The sequence below is a fragment of the Aricia agestis genome, chromosome 19 (genome assembly GCF_905147365.1).
Source record: "Aricia agestis chromosome 19, ilAriAges1.1, whole genome shotgun sequence".
Taxonomy (NCBI): domain Eukaryota; kingdom Metazoa; phylum Arthropoda; class Insecta; order Lepidoptera; family Lycaenidae; genus Aricia; species Aricia agestis.
The window spans coordinates 12,728-26,791 of record NC_056424.1 but is presented as its reverse complement, the minus strand read 5'-3'; the positions used below and the strand labels follow the sequence as shown (position 1 = coordinate 26,791).

General features: G+C 36.3%; 1 protein-coding gene across 1 annotated transcript; it reads right to left on the bottom strand.

Annotated features, from left to right (window-relative positions):
• Window positions 1–6,178: 6,178 nt before the first annotated feature.
• On the bottom strand, window positions 6,179–7,012 carry LOC121736714. The gene is made up of 2 exons (XM_042128098.1): window positions 6,903–7,012; window positions 6,179–6,653 (listed from the first exon to the last, which is right to left on the bottom strand). Exons 1-2 carry the CDS (start codon window positions 7,010–7,012, stop codon window positions 6,179–6,181), a joined length of 585 nt encoding a protein of 194 aa, XP_041984032.1.
• Window positions 7,013–14,064: the final 7,052 nt, after the last annotated feature.

Genomic DNA, 14,064 nt, shown 5'->3' with positions numbered 1-14,064 from the left:
CCAGAGTAAGACGGATTGTACGGTATAGGATGAGTGGAAATACTTGGTGTGGTGAATAGGGATATCAAGAAGGATTTTTTTTGAAGGACGCAGCTCATGCCTGTCGGGGGAACGGAAGTTAAAGATTTCTTTTAGGTATTTAGGACTGTTGGAATCAAATAGGATGTTATAAAGGAAGGAGAGTGCACGGGCATTGCGACGAAAGCGGATGGGTAACCATTTGAGCCTCTTGCGGAACTCAGATACGCGATCAAACTTGCGCAAGCCAAAAATAAACCTAATTGAAAGATTCTGAAGACGCTCAAGTTTGTTAAGTTGGTCTTCGGTCAAGTTGATGAAGCAAGCATCCGCGTAGTCGAAAAGGGGCAAAAATAGTGATTCTGCCAAGGCTACTTTAGTAGGTACCGGCAGTAAATACAGAAGTCGCTTCAGAGAATGCCACGTTGAGTAAACTTTCCTACTAATCTCCTTCAGTTGATATGACCAGGATAGATGCTCATCAAAGTAAACGCCAAGATTCTTAACAATCTTACTGTATGGTATTATTATACCGTTCATAGTCACTGAAGGTAGAGTGGCCCAGTCAATTCTCGATACAAGCCCTGGACTGCCCAGTATTATTAACTGCGACTTAACGGGGTTGATCAGAAGTCCATGTTGATATGTGATGCAATTCACATTTTCAATCGGTTTACATTGACAGTTTAACCTATTGTTATGAAAGCAATCAAAAGTATGCGTTATAACATGCGGTGAATAGTCAGCGGGTCGTAGATAAGGAGAGTGAATAATTAGTAATTTAGTTTTGTCCGAGTTTAATATAATACCGTTATCGTGACACCATTTAACCATGCCCACAAAATGGTACATAATTTTTTTATGGTACCTCCCCTAAATCTCAAGCGGGATGATTGTTTTTTTTTCGCGTCCACCTCATCGTGTGGGGTGTCGTTGGAGGTTGATGGAGGTTTTTTAAAAATAGTTGGGGAAAAAGTTTCTTCGCATTATAAATAAAAATTCAAAAGGTATTTTTATAAAGTTTATTTACAATTGACTAAAGTATATACCTAGGTGTCATTTAGTACGATAACTTTTTGCCGCACACTATCCGAAATATTCTTCCGGCGAGTTCGAGCTCACTCGGCTCAGTACAAAATGTAAGAAACGGCGCGGACGTTCAACTGTTTCTGATCAGAAATTTCGGACAATGTGCGGCCGGGCTTAATACCAAAATCTGCCAGTTACAATTGGTATAGCCCAAGAGATTTTAGGACAATTTCATACATAGGTACTATAATGCGAAAAGACTTTTTCCCCAACCTATTGTGCGTCCGCGTGGACTTTAGTTTATAGTTGTTCCCGTACATCGATTGAGCCGTTTACGCGCAAATCAGAAAAGTATATTGTGTGGGAACCGCACATTTTTCCGGGACAAAAAATATTCCTTTTTTTTTTTAATGAAATAAGGGGGCAAACGAGCAAACGGGTCACCTGATGAAAAGCAACTTCCGTCGCCCATGGACACTCGCAGCATCAGAAGAGCAGAGAGGGAATAGGGTAATAGGGGAGGGTAGGGATGCGAAGGGAAAGGAATAGGGGAGGGTAGGGAAGGGAATAGGGGAGGGTAGGGGATTGAATAGGGGAGGGTAGGGAAGGGTAGGGAAGGGTATAGGGTAGGGGATTGGGCCTCCGGTAAACTCACTCACTCGGCGAAACACAGCGCAAGCGCTGTTTCACTCCGGTTTTCTGTGAGAACGTGGTATTTCTCCGGTCGAGCCGGCCCATTCGTGCCGAAGCATGGCTCTCCCACGTATAAAATATACGTGGGAGAGCCATGCTTATTTCTTATATTATATTTTTTGTCCCAAATTTAAAATTAGTATCTCCATTCTCCAATCTCCAGTAAATATTCTCGTATGGGAAATGATCTTGGTGACTATTATGAAGGAATCGTAACTCCTATACTATTACCGTTTTAAATTTGGTTCCTTTTTATCTGTCATGTAACGTCAGCCTAGTACCGCTCAAGGTCACCTCCTAAATATTGCAAATGTATTGAAATGTCTACCTAAGGTACACCTTTTTGACAAGTATTGTGGTGCATGTTTTTTGACGGAGTTAGTAAAAGGAAAAGTCCTTAGTTTTTATTATTCGTAGAATGTACATCATATATTTTTTTAGATTTATCATGCCTCTACTTTAGATGGTAGAGGAGGGGGGGGGGGCACACATTTTACCACTTTGGAAGAGTATCTCTCGCAAACTATTCAGGTTAGAAAAAAATTATACTAAAAACATTCATATGATTTTTGAAGACCTATCCACAGATACCCCACTCGCATAGGTTAAATGAAAAAAAAAAAATTGTTCCAGTTGTACCTACCTAAAATTTTTATTAATTTTTCCATTTTTGTATCAAAATCTTAACGCGGTTCACAGACTACATATTATACTTACCGAATTTCAATAGTATAGCTCTTATAGTTTCGGAGAAAAGTGGCTGTGACATACGGACGGAGAGACTGACAGACATGACGAATCTATAAGGGTTCCGTTTTTTGCCATTTGACTACGGAACCCTAATAAAAACGACTGCAAAAGTTATTGAGTAATAACTAATAGTCGATCAACTAAAAATATGTATTCGGCGAAGACGTATAGAAGAACTTTTCCTCCAAATTCCTTTGAACGGAACTGAGATGATGTTTTTAGTATTGTAAAACACGTTATAAATGTACTATCAGAGAAGTTGATTCCTATGCAAATCGGGGACCTAAGTAGTTTGGTTGCGTTACGTCAAACCCAGCTGACAGATCACAATTAACATTGAATTGACATATTCGACCAAATAACGTTGGTCTTTCAATTGCATAGGAATCAACTTCCTCGATGGTACATTCATTGACCATACAAAAAAAATCCAAAACTACGGAACCCTATGTTGCGCGTGGCTCGACACGCACTTGGCCGGCTTTTAATATTAATATGTACCTTTTTGGTTTTCATTTTCCACCAGGTGGAGCTATGTAGCCGTGAAATCTTTCGCGTCAAACTGCTAAGCATAAAAATATTATTATCCCTGCGTTCCATTTGATGTTAAAAACGATCAAAACGCTCAAAATGCCTCCTATTTTGAGCGTTTTGATCGTTTTTAACATCAAATGGAACGCGGGGTTGACGTCCGTTTGTCACGACATTTGACACAAAAGACCCTACGGCTACATAACTCCAACTGGTGGCAAATGAAATATCAAAAACCTTCATGAAATGTGTATTCTATTGCAGGCGAGCGGTACGTGTATAAGTTCGTGTGCGACCCCGAGGCACTGTTCAGCATGGCGCGCGCGCCGCCCGACGTGCTGCACCAGCTGTGCTGCCCGCCCCCGCCCTACCCGCCGCCCCCCGCGCCGGCCGCCCCCCCGCGCCGCTACTACCACCATCCCTACGACGGCTGAGCCCCGCCTCTGTATAGCTAGAGATATTATCATGTGCAATACTAAGCTTAAGTTAAATTAAGTTTAAGCGAGTTTGTGAATAAAGCGACATAGTACATAGCTGTGATTTTTATTTGTGTAGGCAACCTGCGCGTCTAGGCCGGTCTCATTCTTGTCGTGCTAATGAATTAATGTTTAATGATATTTGCACACTGTGTAAATAGTAGAATATGTTAACTCCAAACAGAAAAAAAAGACAGTGTGCACTCCGGGAGTGCCGGCAGAAGTGAAAACTTGATTATTAACGTCGCGTTGTGCATTATTTTTTTAACCCATTTTTTATGAAAATCGATTTCTAAGAAATCGTTTTTTTTAATTAATCGAAACCCTTACAATCGATTAAATTTAAAACCGTTTTTTATGAAAATCGATTTTTTTAATTAATCGAAACCCTTACAAATTTTTTAACCCATTTTTTATGAAAATCGATTTTTGAAAAATCGATTTTTTTAAATAATCGAAACCCTTACAATCGATTAAATTTTTAATCCATTTTTTATGAAAATCGATTTAAAAAAAATCGATTTTTTTAATTAATCGAAACTCTTACAATCGATTAAAAAATATCGACAATCGAAAAAAACAATCGATTGTTCGATTAATTAATTTCAATTTTACAACACTACTCTCCAACCGTCTTACGGTTTTTCGATCAGCACGAGAATGTGACGCAAGTTCCACAGTTTTTACTTTTTACCCATCCCACAAAAGTGCTCAACGCCGCTAAAGAAGTTTTCACTCCAAAATGTAACACATTTTTGTACCATATTCTGAGCAAATAAACGAATTATGAATTTTAAAAAAAATAAGTTGTGTCGGACGTGTCCCGAGTCCCGACTACAGTAAATTTAACTAATATTGCATCTGGCAATACAAAATAGGTAAGTATCTAGGTATTAAATGACTTTTGATAGTCTATGATCAAATATAAAAGAATTGGCTTCGGCCTTCACTATCATTAATTAAATAGAGAAAACATAGAAATGGCTGTATGGCCACAGGGCAACGCTCCCTTTACCTGTACCGACCGGGACGAATGAAGCATTTTCCTATTTTTTTAATTTGATTGTCAAACAGTTTCCATTTTAGTAACTAGATGGCGTATTGGTAGACAACTATCGGTAATACCAGGGAAAACCATCAATCATTGCTACAAAACTGGGCAAAAGAATGTAAAACTTGATACATTTCAATTTGACAAAGACACAATAATATTCCAATGAATAGGATAATAAAGTTATTATAACGATGTTTTAGCTAAAACTCACGGAAGAAATAGCCCTATTTACCGATATTCACACCAAATGTCACAGGAATCATACATTTTGGTTTTGACAACATCTTGCCTGCACTTGTGCAAGATAACGGATATTTAATGGCTAATATTTTACTAATGATGAACATCATAAACCCAAATAACACAATTTGGGAAAAAATAATAAAAACCACACCAACAATAAAAAGTAGAAGAAGTTTGAAAGTGACATGCCCGCCAAAACTCTTTCAGTTGTCAGTTTTCAGTTTGACAAGTATTATAATATGTCAGCGTGTTCTTAAACTGTTACCAGTATACTGGCCTAATCGCTTAGGCCAATGAACGCTTAGAAGTATGCTCTTCGTGAAATTTAAACTAGAGGGACGAAGCAAAAAAACATAGTAATATATGGAAATGTATAAATACATACAGTTTTATGTTAATATTATGCTAACGAAAACTAGGTATAAGATATTTTGATTTGTGTCAATTGTCACACTTGACAGTCACGACATTTTTTGGAAACACAACCCATATGCAGTCAGTGATGCCAACCTGCAGATAATTTCAGATCGGTGAGGAACCAATAGAAAATCTAGAAGTGTCTATGGAAAAACTGTACTTTAACTTTTAAGGGACGCGATGTAGGGGGGGAGGGGGAGGGGCTGTACCCCCTGATACTCCTTCCTTCTTGAAGCAAGCTCTTGGTTTCTGAGATATTCATGATTGAAGTTTGAGGTTATGACTGCACTAAAAGTGTTGAAATTCCGTTTTGGATCATCGAATTAAGGGGGGGTGGGGGGTTAAAAGGGGGATTGGAGGGGGGACTTGCTTATTCCCTACAAAATTGCCTATCCCCTTTCAGGGGTATAAAGAGTTAAAAAAAAAAAACCACAAAATTTCTAACCTATCACGTGACCTACAGGACTTTGGCAAACTAAATAAAACAAAATAATTTAGTTGACAATCATTTTTATTAATTTGTATTGTCCACATACACATATTTAATTGCCTTTAATAGTTCTTCGAATGGATCGGTATGGTTGACCCTTATTTTTCGCCGCCATAGGTATTCGCACAGCCAATCCGTGAAATCTGCTTTATTTTGTTCCTGCCTGAATTGTTTTTTTAATCCCCTCCACTGGCTCTCAATGCGCTGCGTGTGTGTCCCATCTGGTGCCACAAATTTGTTTGTGGGATCACTGTGATTCACCCTCTTATGTGTATATCCATGCTCAGGAAGGCTCAAGTAAGCTCTCCAATAATCAGTATGGATGATAGAACCTTCCTGAACATGCTTCTTGATGAGTGGCACCAATATTTCCGCAGACCTCTCATTGTCAGGACACACTTAAAGCCGAAGATCATCGCTCCCATCTTGGATCATCCCTATCACCCAATGATCTTCGATCTGTCGACCACGGTTATATTATCTTTTGCCAAATTTGGATTCATCTATTTGTACTATTTTTCCGGGTCCTCCTATTTTCTCACTTGCTTGGTTATTTTCCAGCTCATAAATAACAATTGTTTCTCGGCAATAGCTGTACCAGTCCGCCACAGTTTTCATGGAAATCACAGGCTCATCTTCGGTAGCAAGTCGTTTTTGTACTTGCATATAAGACAAGCCCTCGCTAAAAGCATACATTATTTGAAATGCTAATGTGATGCATAACCTCACATTTTCAAACCAGGTACCTTGTACCCGGCTCACACTCCTGTTCCTGCAGTTGCTCTTTCTGCAGCGGAATCTGCCAAACTGGGTTTCGTTAGACAGCGTCATTGGCCTGTGGTGTATATGACACGTTTTCTGCTTAGGAATAAATCCTCTCTCCTCAGCAAACTGGATACACTGCTGTACCGTCCCAAGTCTTGTGAAGATTTTTTTCCAGTTCCACATCGATCTAAAACAAAAACAAAGCAAGTTGAATGACAAGGTGAAAGAGAAAGATTTACATAACTCCCAGCTACCCAAAGTACAATAACTGTTCTCGGGTGTTTACGAAGTGTTTTTGAAGCATCACAAGGCTGTGGTTGAGTGAAGGATGAGCCCCAGTTTAGGGGGGGCTGCGCCCCCCCCCGTCCCCCGCTTTGGTATCTGTGGCTAAGTAGTTAAAATTGTTGGGCATGATTCTAAACTTTAGCCTACTAACCTCAACTCTTCCGAGTAATAATGGACTCGCCTTCCCGATGAACCAGAAGGGGTTGCTGGCTCACGTAAGTCTTCAGATGATGTGGAAACTGGCATGACGAGATCTGCCATCCCACTAGGACCAGCAGGCGAAGTATTTTACAAGGAGTCGTTTGCTATCCTAATTCGGCTCCGGTGGAATGAAGTGCTTTATTAAATTAATAAAAAGCAATGTATATAAAGTAAATCATATATTGGTTTTCTTTAGACAATCAACCGAACACTCAAAACTCACAAGGTGTCAAATATCAAAAACATAGGAAATAAACATCTTCTAAAATCTGCACGGCCAACACCATCTTACACTAAAGAGGTTTACCTCAACAAAGTAGGCACAAGCAGCTCACTAGAGTCCATCACTTGCGCACTATACAAAGGCACTGAAAAGGAGGCCGTAACAAGCGGCTCAATAGAGTCCAACACTTGCACTTCACTCAACTTTTGAGGCGATTCAGTGGAACTCGAAGACTGGGGCTTCGGAGACGCCATGGTAGTCATACAAATGTAGTCAGACAGGAGTACGTAAAACGATCTCGACTGCAAGAGCAACAAACGATGACTGACATTTCCAGACACACGACGCATAAAACAAAATGGCGTCGTTGCGTTTCGTTGTTTCACAGTAGAAACACGATATTTCATATTTTACAATTAAATTATTATTCTTTTCAATAAATTACACGTAAATACATAAAATTTTACATTTCAAATGTATTTACAACATAAATACCCCAAAAAGACCCCAAAATGTTGTCTACATTGACTGCATAGAATTAACTTTCACGTAAGGAAACGCAAATGACAGATCGTAGTTTTATAAGGTTGGTAGTCAGTCAAAGTAGTGACGTAAATTCATCAAAAATGTTGATCTAATTTTGCGATATTTAATAATTTATTTCTCGAAAACTACTAGGTTGCTTCAAAAACCGACTTCACGGAAAGACTTCTTGCATTGTGTAGTTTCTAACAAATAAATATGAAATGCCAGACCAGCGTCCCGTAAAGTACAGTTTATCCGTGTCTATCCTTACGCCATCTAGTTTAGATTTTTAAAAATAAGATTAAAAAATATAAATGAAAATGCCTCATTAAAAAAAAAGTCTATGATCACTTTGCCTGTCCAGACCGGGACGAATTAAAAAAAATAGTCTATGATCACACAAACGTCAAACGAAATGTCAAATTTTTTCGCTTAATATGTCCTTTGTGTTTTTGTTCACAATGTTTTTTTTGTACTTTCGTTTTCTTTTTTATTATAATTTATAATAAATAAAAGTTTGTAAAGTGGATAAGGAAATACTAAGTGGAAATACACGGATAAATTCGTCCGTCCCTCGGGTATTGTGTTGTAGGTTGGTTGCAGGTAACAAAACTATAATTGGGCTGGATTAGTAGTAACCGCACGAACTTGCTTGGATTTTTCGCAGTTTGGATAACCGCAAATGAACTGCTCGGTTTAAAACTACACAAACACGATTGAAAGTTAAATAGGAGCTATCTAAAATGGTGCTTTTAAAACTATGTTGTACATTCCAAGTCAAAGTTAAACATGCAGTTGGAAGTTGAATCACGTAAGCTGTTAAGAGTGACATTGTTTTATTAGGCAAAACAGTTTAACAAACATGAACAGCTGTAAATAATAATTGTATTATTTTAAATGACTCGCATACACAATGTCAGGTTGTAGATATTAATAATTTAGATTTGAAATTATCTACTATGAAAAGAGATAAGTACTTCTTATCTCATTTTTATAAAAGACGTATAGCCAAGTTGCTATTTAACTTTTTGTTTATAAAATCAGCCAAGTATTTGGCTTCCTCGACTACTGCTTTTATTGAGCAGAATATTAGTCATATTTTGAACGAATTGGAATATGTTCCAAATATTTCTTTAAATTAGATAATAAGACAATGGAGGAAATCTCTTGCAGAAATAAATTACCTTTAAATAGTCAAAATCCTACCAATTTAATAGATTCAAATATAGTAAGTGAAAATAATTGTAATTTAATTAATCTGGTGCATCAGAATTTACAAGTTATGGTAGGTAAAGAACTTGAAATTGAGTTATTTTTGAAGGAATTTAACATTGATATTATGTGTATATCTGAACATTGGTTTAGATCACATGAACTCATTTTCAACTTCAATGATCACCAGATAGCAAGTTCGTTCAGTAGAGAAAATGCCATTAGGTGGCTCTTTAATTTTAATCAGAAACAATTTTAAATTTAAGGAATGTAAGGATATTGTGAGTCTCTCTACTGAACGAATAATAGAAGTGGCCTGCATAGAGCTGAGCCATCTAATAATTGTAAGCGTATACAGGCCTCCATCAGGGTTATACGAATCTTTTGAAGTAACTATGGAACAAATTTTGTCAAAAATATGTGCATCTAACAAAAAGGTTATTATATGTGGCGATTTTAACATTAATTTATTAGATTTAACCTCAACTACTGTTAGATTCACATCTTTATTTCAATCGTATAACCTTTACAGTTTGTTTCAGGAACCTACAAGGGTCTGTGAGACTACAGCCACTTGTATTGACAATATATTTACTAATCTTATTCCAGACAAAAAAGAAATAATTAATAAGCTAAGTTCTGATCACTGTGGACAAATAGCCTCTTTCAATATCAAATGTGACAGTGATGCGAAGAAAAATCTTGTGTTTATTCCTGTGACCACAAAACGTATTGAGCAATTTAGAAGTAAATTAAATTCAAATATCCATTTATTGGACAGCTCACATAGCTCTGATGAAGCTTTTAATAAATTATTTAAGGTGGTAAGAACTCAATTTAATTCAATATTTACTTCTAAAACGGTTAGAAACAGTAATAAAAAAACTAAATTTATTAATTGGGCAGCAAAAGGAATAAAGATAAGTAGGAAAAGATTATAAGACTTATATGATGAAAGGTGTACTTATTAACAATAGTGAACTATTTAAAGCATATGTTAAAAACTACTCAAAAACCTTCAGAAAAGTTTGTAAAGCTGCTAAAGCCCTATATATAAAAAATAAAATTAAAAACTTTAAAAATAAAATCAAAACAACATGGCAAGTAATAGCGGGTGAGACTGGAAATGTCACCTGTCGTAGCTCTGATTTTGAACTATACTTTGAAAATAAAAAGATTACTAATGATCAAGAAGTTGAAGAGATGTCATATAAAACAATTTTGATTTTGATTTTTGATTTTGAATTTTATATTTTTGCATGGCCAATGGAACGAGAATCGTTGCTGCCGGGAGCGCGTGGACGAATGTTGTTGCACTGAAGGATCCACAGTGCCTTCCAATGTTCGCGGCCTGCTACGAGCTCGCGATGTGACGAGCTAAAGCAACTTCGGAAACGTCGTTGTATCGATGAAAATACATATTACACACAAGAGTCTCGTTATTTTCCCTTTGTTGTAGTTTTAAGCTTTGGTAGTTGACGTCAATGTCACTTTGACAGCTGTCAAAGTGACTTTGATGCCTAAGATAGGTTCCTCGGGGACCGCTAACCTAACGATTAAAATACAGACGAACCTACGAAAAAAAGTTTTCAGACCTAATTACCATAGTTGTGTATAAATATACACAATCTCTCATAGCTATATTATAATATAACTAACCACTAATTAAACTGTTCGGCTTAACCTCTTTTAACCTAACCTCTCTTAACCTAACCTCTCTTAACCTAACCTCTCTTAACCTAACCTCTCTTAACCTAACCTCTCTTAACCTAACCTCTCTTAACCTAACCTCTCTTAACCTAACCTCTCTTAACCTAACCTCTCTTAACCTAACCTCTCTTAACCTAACCTCTCTTAACCTAACCTCTCTTAACCTAACCTCTCTTAACCTAACCTCTCTTAACCTAACCTCTCTTAACCTAACCTCTCTTAACCTAACCTCTCTTAACCTAACCTCTCTTAACCTAACCTCTCTTAACCTAACCTCTCTTAACCTAACCTCTCTTAACCTAACCTCTCTTAACCTAACCTCTCTTAACCTAACCTCACTTAACCTAACCTCTCTTAACCTAACCTCTCTTAACCTAACCTCTCTTAACCTAACCTCTCTTAACCTAACCTCTCTTAACCTAACCTCTCTTAACCTAACCTCTCTTAACCTAACCTCTCTTAACCTAACCTCTCTTAACCTAACCTCTCTTAACCTAACCTCTCTTAACCTAACCTCTCTTAACCTAACCTCTCTTAACCTAACCTCTCTTAACCTAACCTCTTTTAACCTGACCCCTCGTAATCTAACCCATTTTACCCTAACTCCCTTTAACCTAACCCATATTGACCTAAATTGCCTTTTAACCTAACACCTGTTAAGTTATAACCTCAATATACAATACAATGAGGGATTTTCCTATATTTTTAATTTGATTGTCAAACAGTTTCCATTTTAGTAACTAGATGGCGTATGGGTAGACAACTATCGGTAATACCAGGGAATACCATCAATAATTGCTACAAAACTGGGCAAAAGAATGTAAAACTTGATACATTTCAACTTGAAAAAGACGCAATAATATTCCAATGAATAGGATAATAAAATTATTATAACGATGTTTTAGCTAAAATTCACGGAAGAAATAGCCCTATTCACCGATATTAACACCAAATATCACAGGAAATATACATTTTGGTTTTGACAACATCTTACCTGCACTTGTGCAAGATAACGGATATTTAATGGCTAATATTTTACCAATAATGAATATCAAAAGCCCAAAAACCACAATTTGGGAAAAAATAATAAAAACCACACCAACAATAAAAAGTAGAAGAAGTTTGAAAGTGACATGCCCGCCAAAACTCTTTCAGTTGTCAAGTTTCAGTTTGACAAGTTTTTATTATGTCAGCGTGTTCCTAAACTATTATCAGTGTACTGGCCTAATCGCTTAGGCCAATGATCGCTTAGGTTTAAGATATTTTTATTTATGTCACACTTAACAGTACACTGATATTTTTTGGAAACACAACCCATATGTAGTCAGTGATGCCAACCTGCAGATAATTTCAGATCGGTGAGGAACCAATAGAAAATCTAGAAGTGTCTATACTTACGCCATCTAGATAAGATAGTTAAAATTAAAATTAAAAAATATAAATGAAAATCCCTCATTTGCATGATAAGAAAAGCTTGTCGCGTAATAATTTGAAAATAAACTAGTATAGCCCGTCAAAAAAGTCACGACATTAATAGAGTCGCCACTTGTTTTCGGTGTGGCCTCTTATGGCCACACTGTATCCAGTCACTATAAAAGATTTTGATACTTTATATTAAATACAGTTTAAAAACACGTTGTAAATATTATGATTTATATATATTATGTAGTTAAGAAAATTTGAAAAAATTATGATGTAGTTATATTGTGTTTAATTTACGACATTATAAGAAACAATCTAATCTATGTAAAGTACCTACCTATTATAACATTTGTATATGTCTAGTCTGTCTCTATCAAGAAAGTGAAGAAATTAAAAAGTGGCATCATCGTAGTGTCACCCTTTCAAATCAATCTAAGAAATAATAATCGGTCAAGTGCGAGTCGGACTTGCGCACGAAGGGTTCCGTACCGTTATAGAGCAAAAATCAGCCAAAATAGTGTTTTTGTATGGGAAAAACCCCTCTTGAATTTTTATTTTATTTAAATATTATTAAATAACACATATTATAATTATGGCCTTTGTGAAAATTTCAAGTGCCTACTTGTTGTCATCATTGTTACCGAGCAAAAAATGTTTGAAAAATTATGTTTGTTGTATCGGAGCCCCCCTTAAATATTTAATTTATTTTGTTTTAGTATTTGTTGTTATAGCAACAACAAATACTAAAAACGGCAACAGAAATACATAGTCTGTGAAAATTTCAACTCTCTAGCTATTACCGTTCTTGAGTTACAGCCTGGAGACAGAGGGACAGACGGACAGAAATTGAAGTCTCAGTAATAGGGTTCCGTTTTTACCCTTTGGGTACGGAACCCTAAAAAGAAATGACACTACGATGTTGCCACTTTTTAACTTCATCACTTTCTTGACGGACTATATAAAAAATGCAATAACTCGATTAAACGGTTGAACTGATGTGGCTAATTTTAGTCTTCAAATATTCCTGGAAGTCCAGGGAAGGTTTATAAGTGACACGAAGTTCACCGGGACATCTAGTCACTAGTGCTACATATTATTATGAATTTATAACACCTGTTATTCAAGTACCCTCTCCTTGAGAGCTGCAGAGCTACTTTGATGACCAGTGAGAGCTGAGAGAAGCTCACTCCTTTTTTATTATGGAACTACTTATTTAAGAAAATACAAAAAATAAATAAGTGAAAAACAGGGTTTTGTTATTTTAATAAAATATGATCATCCAAATAATATTCTACAATGCAGCCGGAAACAGAATCATCGCCACTTTCTAGGTCCATGCAGTTACAGCAGTGGTGTCACAGTGAAGAGGCACTTTCATCTTCAATAATCAGCTCTTCAATATTGAATTTAGGATATCCTAATAAAGGGTTAATTCCCACTCCTTGTATTTATTTTCAGTGTTTCAAATGATAGCATAAATTCTCCCAGTCATTTCGTTTAGTTCGTTAAACGCTTTTTCTGCTACCTGTAAACGTAACGTAAAAATTAAAACGTAATAATTATAATATTATATTACGCTGCATCAAAGTGTTAAAGGGTTAAGCACATATACTGTGACACGAGAATTTTATATACCTACGTCTAAAAACGCAAAGCACCTAAGTCAAAGTATCAATCATTGTTAGGGGCGTTATATGACAGATTTCTTTGACAGTTCATTGTTTACGTAAACATAAGGTTTTAGTAAAATTGTTGTTTTATTATACCACATAATACTTACTCAGGCTACTTAGAATTGCATTATACAATAAAATAAACAAATAAAATTGATAAAACAAACGCTTAATTACCTGCTACTATGGCGATTGTGCGATCAGAATCAGAAATGTGGACGCGAGAATTTCAGTGATATTTTCGCGTATTACTATTTTTCTTCAATGAAAATCTTCAAATTTTCAGCACTGTGACACGTCTTTCACTTTAATTATTAATATTAATCACAGTAACATGTTGTTTTCAC

What these genes read in the sequence shown, in the direction of transcription:
- LOC121736714 (XM_042128098.1), bottom strand. Translation starts at nt 7,012, where the DNA reads ATGGCAGATCTCGTCATGCCAGTTTCCACATCATCTGAAGACTTACGT. An exon ending in TATTACTCGGAAGAGTTGAG is followed by an intron (nt 6,654 to 6,902) that starts GTTAGTAGGCTA and finishes TTTTTGTTTTAG; the next exon opens with ATCGATGTGGAACTGGAAAA.